Genomic DNA, 20,050 nt, shown 5'->3' on the forward strand with positions numbered 1-20,050 from the left:
ACAGGTACAAAGAAAGACTCAAAACATTGAGCCTGTTTCCATTAGAACAGAGGAGATTATGGCATGTTTTGATAGAGGTGTTTAAGATTATAGGACAAGGTAGATAGTAACACTGGGCAGAATCGGATCACCTCAGTCCCTGCCAGAACCCAACTCTTCACACATCGGGCCCGGTCGTTGCTCTTCTACCAGAGAAAAGCAATTGTCCCACTTCCGGCTTCCCCTGACCAATTAGAGAGGGAGGGTGGGAAGATGTGTCCATTCTGTCAAAGGAAGGATTTCTGTTTAAAGGGACCATGGCATGGGTCAGGGAAGCTCCGCAGCTTTTGGATTTTTGAGTTTGCAGCAATTGCAGGAATGAAGGGGAGATCTGGGAAGGCTGCGCACCCCCTTAACCTCCCACCCGTGACCCCCTCCCCAGTGGTCTCTCGCTCTTACCTGGAGGTCCTGCTGAGGGATTGCAGTGAAGTGAATTTTATCAAGGAGAGGAAGAAGGGGACAAAGCAAGCGTGGATGGAGGTGATCGAGGAAGTCAGGAACAGGAGTGAGCTCCCTCCAACCTGGAGTCAGTGCACCAAGAGGATCCAGGGCCTCAGGAGGACATGACAGGTGAATGGCGCAACACTCAGGTGCCAAGCCCCTCATACTGACTTGCCCAGCATTCACCAATACAGCATGGCTCAGGTCAACTCAACGTGCAGCTCCACACATTCCTCTCTCTGCAGGCACCTCCCATCCCCATATGAACAGCCAACACTCACACTCATCCTCAGTCTATTTTCCTCTCACACCCATGCCTCGCAGTCACCTTCCACACAAGCCAAACTCACACCACTCTGCTTTCTCTCCTTGCAGAAGAAGAGAGCACAAGGCTTGGCCAGAGTTGAGGGTGGCTCTCCAGTGACAGGCAGCTTGTCGTCTGCTGACAATGCATACCCACCTGCTCCACTGCGAAGGAGGCCTTGTTCAAGGAGGTTGCAGATGTCGGGAGCGAGCCCGAGTCTCCTGAAACATTGGTGCTCAGACATGTTGAGAGAGAGAGAGCTGATCCTCCACCTGCATACTCGTGTTGTTTTCTCACATTCCTCCATCTTGATCGTAGTGTCCAGCCCCTCTGCTCCGTGGAGGGGAATGTGGCTGATGAGAAAGCAGCAGCTGCTGCTGGTGTTGGTAATGGAGGGCCTCTGCTCTTGCCCCTCAGCAGAGATGGAAGGCCATGGTGAAGATTGGCAACAGGGAAATGAAACTGAAAGTGTGCGAAGTGCTAGACAGGTGAAGTGCTAGACAGGTGACGTGTCTTCCAAGAAGTTGGCAATCATCCCTAAAGCAGTGGTAGCACCCACCAAGAGAAGAAATACTTTGAACAGCAGTGTCTTACCTGGCCATGGCTAGAGCTGTCCAGTGTAGCTGATCAAAGCCTTCCCAGCTTGTTAGTTTCACCGAGGAAGTTTTCCCCATTGTGCACTTATCCCGGTGACCCCAGCAAGTTGCTGACAGGTTGAAAAACAAGCTCCCTGCCTGGGAAATCCAGGATTCAGGGTTTAAACAGCTCCTGACCGGCTTCTTAGGCACCACAACCATTTCTTAATTATTTATCCAACAAATGCAAGGGATCTCCCTGCCCTCCTTCAGTGCCACCCTGGTAAAGCTGGAAGAGGGGTGAATAAAGCCGGGTCTTGTCCCAACATCAATTTCCTAGGCTTTCCCACACGCACATTCCCAAACTCACCTCCAGTGGGCTGGGAAAACTCTGGCCTCTGTCTCCAGTGGTTGAGGGGCCTAGAGCAATGGTATATAGCTAAAGATTAATCGTAAGAGATTTAGGATGGAGAGCAGGAGAAGGTTTTTTTACATAGAGGGTCGTGAGTCTGTACAGCGAGTTACTGATGAAGCAAAAGGCATGCCAACATTTCGCAACAAACTTCGTACTGTAGCTAATATGACAGATAAACAGCAATATGGACTCTGGTTTCAATGGTCTGCTTCCAAAGTGTATTTTTCTTTTCTTTATTTTTTTGTGGGATATGGGCATTGCTGGCAAGACCAGCATTTCTGACTCAACCCTCACTGCCCTTGCACTGAGTGGCTCATCCATTTCAGAGAGCAGTTTAGAGCCAACCACATTGCTGTGGATCTGTGGTCACGTATAGGCCAGACCAGGTAAGGATGGCAGATTTCCTTCCCCTATAGGGCATTAGTGAACCAGATGGGTTTTTACAAAAATTGGCGATAGTTTCACAGTTACTATTACTGAGACTGGCTTTATATTCCAGATTTATTAACTGAATTTAAATTCCGCCAGCCACCAGGTTGAGATTTGAACTCCAGCCCTCAGAGTATTAACCTGGGTCTCTGGATTACTAACCAGCGATATTACCACCACACCACCATCTCCCAAAAAATCTAGCTTGTTGACTTTAATGTTTATGTTTTGAAAAAGAATGTTAACCGCATCATTGGAAAATTCTCCGGATGCCACTACTGGGCCCATTGACATGAGGAATGGCAGGAATGTTGAAGCTCCTGGGTTTAATGACAACTTTTCTGTCACTGTTCATTCAATTTCTTCACACCCTGTGATTCTTAAGCTCCTCCCAAACAATAAGCCCAATTGGGTCATTGGTACTCATCATAAAACAAAAACTTTAAAGAAAACTACATTAATAAACAGGAAAAAAGAATGTTGGTTGACATTCATCACAGTTCTTTTTAACTCTTTAATTTCCGATGATGGGCCTCCCATTCTAAGATTAAATAAAAGTAAAATTCAGAACCACAGTTCACAGTTAACAGTCAATATTGACCTGTCAGATCCTGAATTACATTCAGTCCAGTAGCGGGGTTGACACTGTAAAGAGTTTGAGTACTCTGAGTAGCTTGCTAAGTATAGAGTAATGGGTACTTGGGAAAATATCACCTTCAAGTCACTCCAATATAACCACTGCTTTCGTAATATAAACTATGAAATTGCTGAAAGCAGTTTTAAATCATTTTTAGTTCTACTTCTTGTGTTTGGCATTGTGTCATGCTAACAGTATTGGCTGTGATGTTTCATGTAATTGAGATGCAATGACGTCCACACTTAAAGATTAATTACTGTAATCTAATTTATTACAAGTTCACTCGTCAAATTTCCAGTGGTATTGTCCACACTGAATCAGAAATAATGGTGTTCCGAGGGGGAAGTGGAGGAGGGGAAACACTCCAGCGAAAGAGTTTAAAAGGAAATTTGTAAGAGATCTTGAGTGAAACAAGTGTTTTTTCATTGGTTCATGGAAATACATAAATTAGCATTTTATCATCTGTTACAGGCAATTGGAAAAATAAATAAGTAACGACTACAGTTGTAGAAATGGGTTTATTTGTGCAGTATACTTATGAACAATATGGTGTTCAAATTTCTCAGTATAAACAAATGTCAAGTACTGTATCTGTCTGAAACACAATACAAAATATATTTGTTTCAATTTGTAAGTTTTCTGACACCCCATGAAGACGTGGCCTGATAGATTCATAGAGTCAATACAGCACAGAAGGTGACCATTCAGCCCATAGAGTTTTTTTATTCATTCATGGGATTTGGGTGTCACTGGCTAGGCCAGCATTTATTGTCCATCTCTAATTGCCCTTATAAAGATGGCAGTGAGCTGCCCTCTTGAACTGCTGCAGTCCATGTGTTGTAGGGGTACATCCACAGCGCTGAATGAGCCTTTATTGATTTTCTAGCGGTTTGATACAACTGAGTAGCTTGCTAGGCCATTTCAGAGGGCAGTTAAGAATCAACCACATGTAGACCAAACCGGGTGAGGACAACAGATTTCCTTCCCTAAAGGGCATTAGTGAACCAGATGGGTTTTTACAATTGACAATGGTTTCATGGTCATCATTAGGCTTTTAATTCCAGATTTTTATTTATTAAATTCAAATACCACCATCTGCTGTGATTTGAACCCAAATCCTCAGAGCATTACCCTGGGCCTCTGGATTGCTAGTCCAGTGACAATACAACTACACCACCACCTCCCCCCAAGCTGGTTCTCTGGAGAGCAATCTAATCAGTCCCATTCAATCTCTGTAGTCCTGTATGTTTATTTCCCTCAAGTGTCCATCTAATTTCCTTATGAAGTCATTCATCACCTCTGCTTCCACCACCCTTGCAGGCAGCGAGTTCTGGGTCATTGCCACACGTTGCATAAAAAAAGTCTTCCTCACATTCCACCTGCACCTCTCAAAACCTTAAATTGGAGTCTCCTCGTGTTGTACCATCAGCTTTCCTTTGAGGACTTTAAGATTATAAAAGAGTTTGATTGGGTAAACGGAGAGATGTTTCCACTTGCGGAACAGACCAGAACTAGAGGCCATAAGTATAGGATAGTCATTAATAAATGCAGTAGGGAATTCAGGAAAGTTGTTTTTTTTTTAACCAGAGATTGGTTAGAACATGGAGCTCCATACCACAAGGAGTAGTTCAGGCAAATAGCCTAGATATGTTTAAGGACAAGCTAAGCAGAATGGAAAGAGAAGGAATTGAAGGATATGTTGATAGGGTTAGATGACGAAGGGCAGAAGGAGGCCTACTTACAGAATAAACATCGACATAGATCCATTGGGATGAATGGTCTGTTAATGTACCGTAAATAGTGTGTAACAATTGTAATTGCAATATCCTTGAATATAATAGTTTTTTTCAGGAAAAATACGGAAAAGTTCACAATTTACTTTAAGGAGCTTAATTGCGAGTGGATCAGCACATAAGCATATAATTGTTTTAATAAGCATAAATTAACAACCTCTTACATATTATTTCCATGTTAACTCAGAAACAATTCTAAACCTCATTGTTTGCAGAGGCTTTTATAAAAAAGTAGACATCAGTTATGTGCAGGTTTTTGCAGGCTTTTCCGTTGGTGTGCAAAAGCCCAGCACTTAAAAAACTGTAAGTCTTGGCACACCTTAATGCTTCTGGAGCCAAAGTGATGAGGGAGGGGGCTTGCTCTGATTGACAGCAGCCAAACAGGAGTAATCAAGGCATTTGCAGAAAAAAATTATTAGCAAAGCTTAACCCAATAATTGATGTTCCAGACAAGCGCATCAAATTGATCCCTGTAACATAGGAGGATGAACACATTTTCTTTGGGATTTAACAATACTGTGCTCAATGAGTAGTAATACATACTTTACATAGAGCTAATGGCTAGAACTCTTATTTTTAACCTATAAATTTGCACTTTGGGAAAATTCAAAATAGGACCTGAAATTAAGCTCGGAATGTTTGGAAGCCATTCTTGCTGCTCATTGTTGATCATGGTTTTCACACGCGCCTGGTACTTCCTCAATTACAACGTTTCTAGTCATTTGTTCGCTTTAGTGTACATCCCCCACCTGTTGAGCTCTGATTTATAACTCTTTTAGGAATATGAAATGCAAGCCAATAAATGTGAACTGAAGTGTGACACCTGAAGTGTAACAAAGGAAATGTGATACAACAGACAGGAAATGCAGAGAGCAGACTTTACATTTTAATTGTGTCTGGAACACAAAGCCATCTGTCTTGCTTTTCTCCTGACTTTTTCCAGGAAGCCATGGAAAAACAATTCACCACTTTCCATTTGTACTGAATGGTCTAATTTTTTAAAAATAGTTCACAGTTGTCCACTTAACTGTTAGCTGTGGCTCCACTGGGAGCACTCTTACCTCATGTTATCAGTTCAAGTCCCATTCCAGGACTTGATCACTTAAATCCAGGCTGACACTCCAATGCTGCACTGTCAGAGATGTTATCTTTTGGATGAGGGCCTGTTGTTTTCTAAAGTGGGCGTAAAAGACTCCATGGAACTATTTTGAATAAGAGCAGTGTAGTTATCACCTGTGTCCTGGCCAATATTTACCCCTCAATCAACAGCACAGATAATCTGGTCATTTTCACATTGCTGTTTATTGGAGCTTGCTATGTTTAAATTGGCTATGGTGTTTTCGACATTACAATAGTGCTATACTTTCAAAGTGCTTCATTGGCTGTAAGGTGCTTTGGGACATCCTGAGGTTGTGGAAGATGCTATATAAATCTAAGTCCTTTTTTTATACTTACTCTGATAGCCTACATTTCTGAAGAATCAATTTGCACTCTCTCCACTGAGGGTAATTTTGACATCTGGAGATGTTGTAAACGGAGTGCTATAAGATAGAAGTCCATCAAACATCTCCCCTGATCTTCCTGGAAAGGACATTCCGGACTGGAGTAGAATGGGTGCCGATCCAACATCAACCGTTGACACAATTGCTAAAAGTTTAAATGATCCCCACTATCACTCATGTCATCTTAGATAAATTTCTACCAACTCTTCTGGATAAATGTGAGTTACAGCATGAGAGGACTATAATTTAGGATCAAATTATCCTCCTTGCAACAAAGGTATGGCAGTTGTGACCTATCATGCAGGTTGTTCTTAGATCCAGGAATAAACAAAAATGCAACAATGTTGTTGGTAGGAATTTGTCATCATCACATGAAGTGGGCTATGTTTTATGATGTGATAGTCTACAAGTAAACTGATGATTTTTTTTATAAACCAGATCTGCAGGTCTGTGAACATAACATAAAGTGAGTCAAGGGTTTAGAATGACTTTGAGATGATCTAATTATAGGGATGATCTTTTTGAATGTAAATGGTAAGCAAGAAAACATTAATCATAAACATGGCATAACAAACCTTGTCAGTGTATGTTTAAATATGAGAAAGACAAGGAAGCACTTTTTCCAAGCTTTGTGTAAAAATATTTCAGTTACTTAACAAGGATCCCTGAAGGTTCTATAGAAACTATCAGAGGCAGTCTTTTCATTCCAGGCATAGTAATGTGTAGAAAGAAAAACATGACGCAAGACACACTAACCATTGAACGATGTTGAAATAGGGAGGAAGTTGAAAGACATCTAATAGTCTTAGTATACTCAAAACCCAACATATCCAACCAGTGCAGAGCAGCAATCAACAAACAAACCAATATAATGTTGAACTACATTGCTGAATAAATAGAATTTAAGTCAGAAGAAATTGTTACCAAACTGAATAATCTTCTGGTCAAACCATACCTTGAGCATTGTGTCCAGTTCAAGTCACTAAGACACAGGGAGTTCATGATTGTTAATGGAATGGAAAAGATGAATTGGTAATATTATCTTAAATATATTGTGGGAGTAGGAGAATGTCACATGTTTAAATCAGTAAAAGGTAAATTGAAAATGGACATCTGGAAGTTTTCCTTTCCAAAGAGGGATCAATACAAGGAATAGACTTCTGGGGAGAGTAGTGGCGACAAAAGCCATGAAATTATTGAAGTATCAGTTAGATAGCAAATGGGGGAGGGGATTTTTGGATCTTTTTTGATAAGTAAATTAAGATGAACCAAATGGACTGCTTGATCCACAATTTTACTGTAACCTTATAATAATGGGACCAAATATATGTGTGTTTAAAAATAAAAAATTTAGGTTTTATTTCTGAATTTTTGCAAAGGAATCAAGATATGTTTCTACGAAGATGATTAACCACAAATTTGATCATTTTTACAGAGAAATCCAGTGTACTGCATTGGTGCTTTTGCAATGCAGTGTGCTATGCTACAATTGGTTAGGCTAATCACTAAATCAAAATACCATCCTATAACTGTAGAATACCATCCTATAACTTTGCACTTCAAAGACCCAAATGGTATTCTACTCAGCAAATAATTGGATTAACAAGTCAGGATTGTTAACAGTTTTCTGTCATAGCAGATTGACTTCTGAAGGCTAGGGTCCATCATTTTTTGAGTGCTTTTTCAGGTAGGTTCTAACTTAGTGGTAAATTTGGAATCAGGTAATCTCGGGTCGTACAGTATTCTATTTTGCATATTAACCTCAAGGACTCCTAAAAAGGAGACCTTGAGCTTCCATTTGCCTGTTATTTTAATTCTCTACCTCACTCCCACTCTCACCTCTCTGTCCTTGGCCTGCTGCACTGTTCCAATTATTTTGAGGAGCAGCACCTCATCTTTCAGTTAAGCTCCTTACAACATTCCAGACTCAACACCGAGTTCAACAATTTCAGATCATAAAGTCTGCGTCTATTTTTTTTCTTTTTGTATTTTATTTTGATTTTGGGCAGTGGTGGCTTTTGGTGATGATTCTGCTCTCCACATTAATACCTCCCATACACCCATGTTTTCTTTCTTCACTTTTTTTTATTCATCCATGAACGAATAAAAAAGAGTGCTGGTGTTTGAGAATCCCTTCGTGCTCTGCTGCTTACTAGAGCCAAAATGTGTCAAATTAAGATTCAGCTCAAATTTAGGATTACATAAATAAAAACAGAAAATGCTGGAAATACTCAGCAGGTCAGGCAGCATCGGTGGAGGGAGAAAGAGAGTTAACATTTCAGGTCAATGACAATTCATCAGAATTACATGAAGTATCACTGCAGCTTTTTAAGACTGAAATACAAATGAAAGCACATTTCTGGTCACAACATCTACATGAATAAGCAATTATTATGATATTTTTAATATTCAAATACAACTATCTTCATTTCTAATGCACTGTGTAATTACTGGAACTACATTCAGGGATTGATTATTAGATTTCACACTACAAACCCAGATACTGCCAAGCCTGCTGAGTATTTCCAGCAATTTTCAGGTTTCATTTCACCAGCTTCTGCAGTATTTTTTTAAATTATTCATTCATGGGATGTGGGTGTCACTGACTAGGCCAGCATTTATTGCCCTTCCCTAATTGCCATTGTTCAGAGGGCATTTAAGAGTCATCAACATCTGGAGTCACATGTAGGCCAGACCAGGTAAGGACAGCAGATTTCCTTCCCTAAAGAGCATTAGTGAACCAGATGGGTTTTTACAACAGTCAACAACAGTTTCATGGTCATCATTAAACTTTTAAATTCCAGGATTTTAATTGAATTCAAATTCCACCATCTGCCATGGCAGGATTTGAACCCAGGTGCCCAGACTATTACCCTAGATCTCTGGATTGATTAGTCCAGTGATAATACCACTACACCATCACCTCCCTGAAGAGCCAGTCATTTAGAGTCATCCAAATAGATTCATTCTCTCAGCATCCTATCCTGTCAAGCCCTGTCAGGAATGTGTCCGTTTCAATTAGATCAAGGAAGAACATAAAACATAAGATCATAAGAAGTAGGAGCAGGAATAGACCATTCAGCCCATTGAACTTGCTCGCTATTCAATAAGATATGGCCTTAACTCCACTTTCTTGCCTGTCTGCCATAACCTTTGACTCCCTTGTAGATCAAAATAAGATCACCTCTCGTTCTTCAGAAACTCTAGCGAGCATAGGCACAAGGTGCTCAACCTTTCCTCTAAGACAACCCCTTCATCCGAGAGTCAAACTAGTGAACCTTCTCTGAACTGCCTCCTTAAGTGAGGAGACCAAAACTAGAGGAGGAACCAGTGTCGCACCTTGTGCCTTTCTCATAAAACCAGCTTATAAGGCCAAACCCTTCAACAAGATCCACTCTCCCTCTTTCACTGTAATAACAATGTCAGGAAAAAAGGTTTCCTTCTTCCACAGGCACAAGTCATAAATGTTGGATTGCAAAATAGAATTTTTAAGAAGGAAAGACTTGCATTTTTATAGCAGCAATGGATTGGTCCCTGATTATGCTCAGCAAACTACTGCAGTACAGCTGACCAGGAAACTCTTCCACACTTACCACCTGCCATTAGATGTATTGGCAGGGCTTATAGGCTGATAATCAACCTCCATGGCCATATTATGAACACACCTTCCATGGCCATCAAGTCCTGAAGTGGGATGTGAACCCAGAGCTTCTGGGCTAGAGGTAGGGTCACTACCCACTGCACCACGAGTAACAATTTTTAACACACTTCTTAAAACCTACCTTTTTGACCAAGCTTTTGGTCAGTTGCCCTAATATCTCTTTACATGGATCAGTGTTATATTCTGACTGATAATTCTCCTGTGAAGCACCTTGAAATGTTTTAGTATGTTACAGACGCTATATAAATGCAAGCTGTTGTAGTTGCTGATGAAGGAACATTAAATTTCCTTGCGTGGTTAGAGCTTCACATCTATAGCGGTGTGGGTAACCATGGTAATAGCTCAGAACAGAGTAAAGTCAAACAAGACGTAAATATTACACAATGAGTTTGATTCTCTTTATGCAATAGCAGGACTTGCTTGGAAAAAATACAACAAAATCCTTCATTTATACAGAGCATTTAAAACAACCCAAGGCACTGTAACATTATCAAACAGTAACATAATAATCTCTAGATTATAAACAGAGCCATTAGTAAATTGGCATATTGTAAATAAGATTTTTTTTAAAATTCACTCATGAGATGTTGGCATCACGGGCTAGGCCAGCCATTATTACCCATCCCTAATTGCCCTTGAACTGAGTGGTTTGCTAGGCCATTTCAGAGGGCAGCTAAGAATTAACTACATTGCTGTTGGTCTGGAGTCACATTTTTAAAAATTCATTCACAGGGTCTGGGCTTTGGGAGCGGGCCAGCATTTGTTGCTTGAAAAGGTGCCGGTGAGTTGCCTTTTGAACCGCTGCAGCCCATGTGGTATAGATACACCCACAGTGCTGTTAGGAAGGAAGTTCCAGGATTTTGATCCAGCAACAGTGAAGGAACGGTGATATATTTCCAAGTCAGGATGGTGAGTGACTTGGAGGGGAACGTCCAGGTGGTGGTGTTCCCATCTATCTGCTGCCCTTGTCCTTCTAGATGGCAGTGGCCATGCGTTTGAATGGTGCTGTCTAAGAAGTCTTGGTGAATTCTTGCAGTGCATCTTGTAGATGGTACACACTGCTGCTAATGTGCGTCGGTGGTGGAGGGAATGAATGTTTGTGGATGTGGTGCCAGTCAAACGGGCTGCTTTGTCCTGGATGGTGTCGAGCTTCTTGAGTGTTGTGGGAGCTGCACTCATCCAGGCAAGTGGAGAGTATTCCATCACATGCTTGACTTGTACCTTGTAGATAGTGGACAGGCTTTGGGGAGTCAGGAGGTGAGTTATTCATTGCACGGTTCCTAGCCTCTGACCTGCTCTTATAGCCACAGTATTTATAAGGCTAGTCCAGTTCAGTTTCTGGTCAATGCTAACCCCCAGGATGTTGACAGTGGGGGATTCAGTGATGGTAATGCCATTGAACATCAAGGACCGATGGTCAGATTCTCTCTTGCTGGAGATGGTCATTACCTGACGCGAATGTTACTTGCAGCTTGTCAGCCCAAGCCTGGATGTTGTCCAGGTCTTGCTGCTGCATTTGGACCTGGACTGCTTCAGTATCTGAGGAGTCATGTAGGCCAGACCAGGTAAGGACAGCAGATTTCCTTCCCTAAAGGGCATTAGTGAACCAGATGGACTTTTACAACAATTGGCAATGGTTTTGTGGTCATTAGCAGACTCTTCATTCCTGATTTTTATTGAATTCAAATTTCACCATCTGCTGTGAACCCGGGTCCTCAGAGCATTACCCTGGGTTACTGGATTACTAGTCCAGTGACTATGCTACTCTGCCGCTGCCTCCCCAGCAAAGATCAGAGCGTTGAATGCATGGCTCATAGTGTGGGAGAAATGGTTTTTGATTCGTGGGGCACTGGCACCAGTATTGGGCAAAGAGAGGGGACTTTTGTGATGATCTTCACCTGAACTGTGCTGGGACCAGTGTCCTGTCAAATCATATAACTAGGGCTGTAGAGAGGGCATTAAATTAAACAGTGGCCGGCGGGGGGGGGCGTTGGTTCACAAGAGGAAATTTGCAAAGTTAAAGAGAAAGGACAAGGCAATAGTGTAGGGTGGCAATAGGGGTATTGATAACCAGAGTATGACAGGAAGGGGCAGAGTGTACAGACATAAGAGTGCACGAGCACAAATGGTCAGAGTGGGCAAAAATGGGGACAAAAGACTGAATTAAAGGCTCTTGATCTGAATGCCCACATCATTTGTAACAAGATAGCACAAAAAGAAATAAATAAGTATGGTATGATAGCCATTACGGAGACATGGGCCTCAATTTTTAGCTCTCCGGGCAGGCGGGCTCGATCACCAGGCCCGGGGTCGGCCGGAAAACGGACCGCTGACCGCGATCGCCCCCCCCCCCCCCTCCCCCCCCGACCGTGATTGCACGGTGGCTGCCCAATTAACAGCCAGTCAGCGTGAGGCAGGCGCTGAAAAGCTCATTGCTGCTGCAGGGGGCGGGGTGGGGGGGGGGGGGGGAGCAGGGGGGGGGAGCAGGGGGCGGGGTGGGGGGGGAGCAGGGGGGGGGGGTGGAGAGCAGTGGTGGGGGTTGGGGGGGAGCAGGGCGGGGGGGAGCAGGGGGCGGGGGGGAGCAGGGGGCGGGTGGGGGGGGCGAGCGGGGGGGGGGTGGGGAGCAGGGGGCGGGTGGGGGGGGAGCAGGGGGCGGGTGGGGGGGGTGAGCAGGGGGCGGGGTGGGGGGGAGCAGGGGGCGGGGGGGGAGCAGGGGGCGGGGTGGGGGGGGCGAGCAGGGCGGTGGGGGTGGCGTGGGGAGCAGGGCGGTGGGGGTGGGGGGGGAGCAGGGGGGGGGGTGGAGAGCAGTGGTGGGGGTGGGGGGGGAGCAGGGCGGGGGGGGAGCAGGGGGCGGGGGGGAGCAGGGGGCGGGTGGGGGGGGCGAGCGGGGGGGGGGGTGGGGAGCAGGGGGCGGGTGGGGGGGGCGAGCGGGGTGGGGGGGGGTGGGGATCAGGGGGCGGGTGGGGGGGGCGAGCGGGGTGGGGGGGGGGTGGGGATCAGGGGGCGGGTGGGGGGGGCGAGCAGCGCGGTGGGGGTGGCGTGGGGAGCAGGGGGGGTGCAGGGCGGGTGATGACAGGAGGCGAGGGCTGAGAGAAAGTCCCCTGAAGGCAGAGAGCTGCCTCAGGGAGCTGCAGACCCGAAAATATTGCAATAAAGTTTTTTTTTAAAAAGCAGGAAAAAAATGTCCGAGCATCACAATCAGGCACCTGAACATTGGGCTCCAGAGATCAATATTTTCAGGCACACTGCCTGAGCAAACATGTTAAAAGGAAATACCGAGCTCAGACGTCTCAGTGCCTATTTTAAATTTTTCACATGTTTAACCTAAAAGCCACCACTCATCGCTGGAACCCAGATTGAGGGGCGGTGCAGAGTCGGGGTGATTGGCAACTTAACCGACCAATCAGTCGCCGCCGATTGCAAACGTTACAAATTGTGGGGTGGACACCAATCAGCGTGGAGGGGAGGCGGGACTTGCAGCTGTAACCAACTCGGGCAGGGCTTCCGGATACTTTGTGTTCCATCAGGTTAATTTCACCTGTTCAGGGTGGAGCGGACCTTTCCTGCCGCGCAGCTATTTGTTTCATTTCCCCATGATAGTCATTGTTACATGTAGGTGGTCACTGGGGGGGTGGGGGAAGCAGTTTGCAGCTGGGTGTATGTCCAGGTCAGATCTAGTTTCGGAAGGCCCCGTGTATGTTTTTAATCGAAGTGCCTGCAAAGCTTATTTAAATGTCAGCAAGTTGCGTGTCAGGCCGTAACGAGCCCCCTGAAATCGGGGGCGAAGACTCTGCTGATTCCAACCCAACACAGCACAGAAGCTTTTCACCGTCAGGAAACAGTGACCAGCACAGATTAGATTGTGAGAGGGAAGATTACTTAAACGATGTGGTATGTTTAGCAGCTGAAATAAGTTGCATCTTGTAGACGTTGTATGATTGCAACAGTAATCCAGTGATTGTGATGAACACAAATAGTTCCAGAGCTACATTGTCTCAGCACATTTCAGGGATGGCCAGTGGAATTTAGATCCAGCGCTCACTCTTGCCCTAGTCTCCCTTTATGGTTGCTGCCAATTTGTCACGTGTATCTTTCGGCCAAAACGTTCAGTTTAATTGGTTAAGGGGCTGTTAGGTAGGTTTTACTGGCATCAGTGACTTGCCTGGAGCTGGTATAATGTATAATGCATCTTCGCATAGAGTGAAGGGAAAGGGCTCAGGTACACTGAATTCTGAATCCCACCATTTATATAGGGCCCTTTGATATCCTAAATTGGTTTACAGCCAATCAATAATTTTTTTTTGAAGTGTGGTCACTGATACAATCTAAGAAATGTGGCAGCCAATCTTCAAATAACAATGACCCAATAATCTGTTTTAATAATGGTCAAGAGGCAAAAATTGGTCAGGACACTGGGGAGAACTCTCCTGCCCTTCTTCAGAATAACATTGTAGGATATTTCGTGCCCTTTGTGAAGGTATGTGGTTTTAATGTCTCATCCAAAACATGGCACCTCCAACAGTGCAGCATCCCTTCTGCACTGGAGTGGCAGCCTAGATTTTGCACTGGACTGTGGTGTCCTCAACCTTATGACTCAGAGGTGAAGGTGCTACTTGCTGAGCTGTGGCTAATGCGATCTCTACTGTTAGTGTTGGGTGGAGACATCCTTGTTGGGAATAAGAAGTGGAGGATTTGAGAGACCTCTGTGATTTACACCTTTTGTTTAATATGAGAAAATATTCTTGGTGAGTTAGAGTATAATTGGCAGAGGGCTGAAAGTAATTAGTTTGTCTGGCTTCCCCTGCTAATTGTATCTTGTAGTAGAAACAAAACCTAACCAAACTGAAACTGTTGCCCCAGTTTGCTTGAGAGCTGGGTGCAAAAGGTTGCCTGATTGCATTTTTAGTTTAAAATTATCTTTGATATAGTAAACCAAATAAAGTTTTTAAACTATCAATGTTAGATTATTAGCGTTGTTTGCAGGGGAGACATCCATTATGAGATTACCGTTGGGCATCATTACACCACATCAATTTTAGCTGCTTAACTCGAGCATGGACGAAAGTAGAAGTGGTACTTTTCTTCAGCAATATGGAGGATGATAGATGCCAACATCTTCTTACTGAGGAACTGGGGTGGTCCTGAAGTGACATTGTCGTGAGCATCACTGTCTACTCAGCTACTAGAAATTGGCAAACAAATGGGATGGAATGCTAGCCTTAATGTTTGTATGCAATCTTTTCAATTAAACCTCTGCTGTCACCTTGATGTAAATGAGGACCTTGTCTTACTTTTGGTAAGCAGTTCCTTTTCTTCCCCATTCTGGTTTCCCCGCTTCTCACACCAGTCTCTAGCCAATGAAGAGCAGACAAGCGAAAAGGCCACTCAAACTCAGAGATGCTCTAGCTCAGATTAGCAACCTAGGCTATCTATCCCCAAGTTTCCCCAATCCAACATCAGCTACCAGAAAATACAAGACTGTCAGGATGCGCCTAAAGCATTTTTTTCCTCTTCTACCTCTGTCGTTCAGTATAGAGGAATTATCTGCCTTTCACTCATTGCCTCCTTTGTGTGTTGTGGCCCCCAACCCTCACCCCACTGCCCATCAGCCTGGCAGAGATCATCAGCCAATGCTTTTACTGCTTGAGCTGTTATAAAGAGTAATGCCATGTTTACTGGAACTTGTAGGGTGTTTTGTGTTGAAGAATGTAATTCTCAGATTGCACTATATTTAAATCGAATATTTGTATTTTCCTCTCCACAACCTCGCCACCCCCACCTCTAAAATGTTTTTCTAGAAGAAACCACAACAAAGGGTCAAAATCAGGTTGAGCCTCAAGGCTGTGGATTAAACCAAAATATTGTTTATTGCATCGATGGTTAAACTATTAATAGATGAATGAATGTCACTTGGCAGCTTTACAGTTACACACTGTTGGAGGATCAGAAATTAATTTGCATATGTAATATTTTTGCGCCACTTCGATTTTGCACAATATAATGTTGCTGTGTTAGCTTCTGGAAATTTGGAGTTGACGTCACTGGAAGGTTGAGAGCAAACCCGTGGCTGTTTCTGCTCACCCCTGGGGTTCTGGCTTTGTCAACTTGCAAACAGAGGCCTAGAAAACATGTCAAGTTCTTGGGTTCTATTTCTCGCCCTTCAGAGGTCAAGATGCTTTTGTCCCAGTCATCATAGCCAGGATAAAGTCTCCTTCGTAAGCTCAACAGTGAATGTTGAAGTTGACAAATGGAAAGAAATGCTTGTGATGAGTTCAGTAGCTGAGGTCTGGCTCAACACTGGCGTGCAAGACAGCAATTGAAGGTCTCACCCCTCAGTGACTCTGTGCATAAAAATGAGACTGATAACAGCTGTAATATCTAACCTACAGAGATGACTGTCAAAAAGTGTGAAATAGAACAAAAATAACTTTGCTATGGAATGAGTCAATTCCAATGTCATGAACTTGAAAACATATTTTAACAATTACTGTGCTGAAATCATTGAAACCTCTAACATATAATTTGGATTAGCACTTAATTTGAAATCCACCTATCTTAGAAAGTTGTCTAGGTTTTATGTAGAAGCTTCAGGTGTGAAATGGAAAGAATAACCTGTGTATTTAAGGTCCCTTCTTGAGTACCGAGACCCAAAGCCGTTCAAATGCAATTTTACATAACTTACAGGCAGATGTTCTCAGTCATGCTGGCAACATTCCTAGAATTCATAAAGATGCAGATGATATTAATTTAGTTCTGATGACAAGCATTTGTGTATCATGATGGCAGATAAGATGGGAGGAGGCTGGGGTTAAGATAAATGTCAGTATGGACAGGTTGGCCTGAATAGCCTGTTGCTGTTCCGTATACCCTGTGTAATCATATGTTCACCCATACCCATCACTTGAGGGCATTTATGCCCTCCTGATAAGTGATTCCATGAGTGGGGTTACTATCTAGTACCTTACCAACTGGTCATTCTTCATGTAAATCTTGAAGAGTGTGTATTCATGGCTTGACCAGAGTGAAGCACCAGAATTGAGACAAATCCTGTTCTCTCTCAACATCCACACATGCACTTTCTACAAGGGGTCAATGAATTATCATCTTTCAAATGGCAGCTTAAAAAGCAACATTAAATGTCAACATCCAAGTTTTCTATCCACTTTATGGTCTCTGGCTTATTGTGTAAGAAAGGAATTGGAAGATCTTCATCTCTTACTGAATACAAGCAAGAACAGGAATCCTACCCAATTGACCCCTTTTCGAACTCAAGGGCACTGAACTCAATTGCACCACGCCCACTGCAGCTTTTGCCTACAATAATTATCTCAAGGCTGACCTGAGATTGAATTTGGGACCTTCTGGTTTGTGGGTGTGTGAGCACATGAAGAAGCCGCAAATGAATCCCTTAATATGGCACCGACTGAACATTGCCTTTCAAGGGATTTAAAAAATATCTTTTTCCAAATCTAAACCAGACACTAATGGAAATGGGGCTTTTTAAAAAAATTCCAGCTCCCATTTCGAAATCTCATTTTCTTATTCAATCTTTTTATGTTCCAATTATTCAGGGCCACCAACAGAAATGTAGAATTCACTGCTCCCTCACCTACAAGGGGGGTAACAGATAACCCTGATTCCAGGTTTCTGCTACTGGCTTTGAGAATATGTGTAAACATTATCCAGTGATTTCTCAGTAATTAGTTCCTATTTCCAGTGGGGAGGGGGGTGGTGGGGATGGTTGAATTTCCAGGCTGTGTCTTTCTCCACATCCTTCCAAATATTCAGTTTGTAATATAAGTCACTTACAAAAGAAACAAAGGCGGGGAAAAAAAGTGGTAGGAAAATTATTTTGGGGCTATTTCTTTTGTAAGCTGTGACTTCTGTTGATTTTACTGCAGTTCAACATCACTCGCCCAGCCAGTAATTTTGCACTTATAGACTTTTCTTACAAGCAGGATGTCATCAGCTAGATTTTGTTAACAGGAGCAAAATGACATTTGAAGTGAATTTCCTAGCAGTTTAAAGTGGGTGCTACCTAATAAGAATGCAGATGGCTAGATTGCTTAACCAGAACACAATAGATTAACTGAATATTGCAGCATGAGAGTTTAAGGGCCGTGCGTCCACTTTGGGTGACATGAACTTTGTATTGCAGGAGCATTGATTCAAATAGTGAACAGGGAATATATATTTCTTTTACAAACTTTTGGAGTCATCTCATTCTTTATTTTCTATAAAAACTGCTGAGATCACTTTAAAGAGAATTCAGCATTGCTATAGCTATTGAATTGTTTTAGTTATAACCAATACATCTTACAATTCTGCAGCTGTGATGTTTTTGGAACTGAAGTGCCCATATTTATGCAGCTTGATAGATAGCTGGATATTTAACTGAAATACAGGCATATCCAGGCTACAAGCCAGGGGATGCATGTACTTCAGTTTAACATGTGCCAAAGTATAGAGTTCTGGGCCACAGAATTTGAGTAGGCATTTGCAACCATTTGATCAAAAAGGCTACAGTTAATCTGTAATTATAGATAAAGGCAAAATACTGCGGATGCCGGAAATCAAACAAAAACAAAAAAATGCTGGAAAAACTCAGTAGGCCTGACAGCATCTGTGGAGAGAAAGACAGAGTTCTGTCTTTCTCTCCACAGATGCTGTCAGATCTGCTGAGTTTTTCCAGGGTTCTTTGTTTTGTTTTTGTTACAGTTAATCTAAGTTGCTTATAACAGCCATTGTACAGGACCCCCCCAAGGAAGGCCTTACCAAAACTGGAATGTTCCAAAATGGTTCTATTGAGAAGCCCAAGGTGTTGAGATCAAGAAACAATTGGATTTGTTTCTGGAACCACAGATATATATGGATATTGCAAAAATGTGAAGCTGAGGTAATCAAAAAAGGAGGGCTGGTTTGTTGGGTTAAATGGCATTTTTGCTTCCTGTGTCACATTAAGGTTATTAAGGTTTGTCGGGTGTGGGCACTGCTTGACCAATGCACAGCAATACATTGATTACTTTCTTTCCTTTGACTTCCAGTCTATTATTCTGCCAGTTTACAATGCAGCGATGTGGTTGGATGAATGCCTGCAGTCGGTTCTGGAGCAGGATTTCCAGGGATCCATGGAGTTATCGGTTTTCAATGACGCCAGCACGGTTTGTATAATGTATTCAATTTAATTTGAATTATCCCTGTAACAATATGTTACAGGAGCACTTGTGTTTTGTGTTCAGAATATCTCAAACAAGTGAGAAAAACTAGAGCCTTTGCTTTGTGGTCAGTTGGTGTGGCTGAGTTATAACCAGAAGGTTACAGGCTCAATCTTTGGTCCCTATTGAGTTAGCTGGGCTCAGACGGTAAGGCTGCTTAGTGTCCCCAGCTGGTGAGAGGTAACAGCCAGCGCCCCATTCCTGAACGTTAGGATCGAATGCTCTGCTTTCCAAGGTCAAAGAGGCGGTCAACATTTAGCATGTTGATTGTCATTCAAGGAATAGCTAATTGGACCAGGTTGGTCAAAGCCTGTGAACCTGTACCTCAGCAAGAGTTGCCGTACACAAGTAAGGAAGTTCGAAATACATATTTTTTTTTAAAAAATAATGAAAGGAACTAAATAACTCAAATGTTACAGGCATGAGTGATATAACTTGGCATTAGAGCATCATTTTTCAATATGGCTGTACTTGGGTTTTATAAACATGGAAGGGGTTTTAACACGTCCTATGTTTTTGTGAAGCAACTTTTATCTGTCTATTGAAAATTTTCCATGCCATTTTGAAGCTTCTGTTGATAAAATTCAAGTTCAGCTTTACTTCAATATTGTGCTAGTTTAAATTTATAGCATTGTAGTGAAATATTAGACCATACATCAAAGTGAGCAGTGCAAAATGGGGCTTTACTCTCAAGATACCAGCAAGAGGGTACGTTCCTGCTTTCAGTTCCTTTCTTTAAGCCTGTTGACTTGAAACAGTGTATTTGTAGTAATATCTGTATGACATGAGTCATAATAACAAAAGCTGAAGGTCTGCTTTTAGAATTTGAGTGAGTTAGTCACAGGGTTTTAGGGTCGGTTGGGGGATAGCAGGAATGTAATTCCACAAAATAAACTATGCAAGTAATGAACTGTTTAATGATGAAAGTGTCCCCATTGGTTTGCTTCCCAAACACTTGTGGTATACAAACCATAATTGAATGTCTTTTATATGTAGATTTGTCTTCAACCACAATACTCCCAGTCAGCACATTGCAGTT

At 42.9% G+C, this 20,050-nt stretch overlaps 1 protein-coding gene across 5 annotated transcripts in view; it reads left to right on the forward strand.

Annotated features, from left to right (window-relative positions):
- Nucleotides 1-13,260: 13,260 nt before the first annotated feature.
- qtgal (queuosine-tRNA galactosyltransferase) overlaps nt 13,261-20,050 on the forward strand; it is a 304,657-nt gene continuing 297,867 nt past the window's right edge. Inside the window, exons 1-2 of one of the 5 annotated variants that reach the window (XM_078570687.1) lie at nt 13,261-13,687; nt 18,841-18,957. In XM_078570687.1, coding sequence (XP_078426813.1) covers nt 13,529-13,687; nt 18,841-18,957 — 276 coding nt within the window. In that variant the 5' untranslated portion in view covers nt 13,261-13,528. Of the gene's footprint in view, nt 13,688-18,558; nt 18,693-18,839; nt 18,958-20,050 lie in introns of those variants that run through there. The other 4 variants (XM_078570689.1, XR_013580576.1, XM_078570688.1 and 1 more) reach the window with 4 other exon arrangements.

Source organism: Cetorhinus maximus, chromosome 24, assembly GCF_964194155.1.
Source record: "Cetorhinus maximus chromosome 24, sCetMax3.hap1.1, whole genome shotgun sequence".
NCBI classification, from domain to species: Eukaryota; Metazoa; Chordata; class Chondrichthyes; order Lamniformes; family Cetorhinidae; genus Cetorhinus; species Cetorhinus maximus.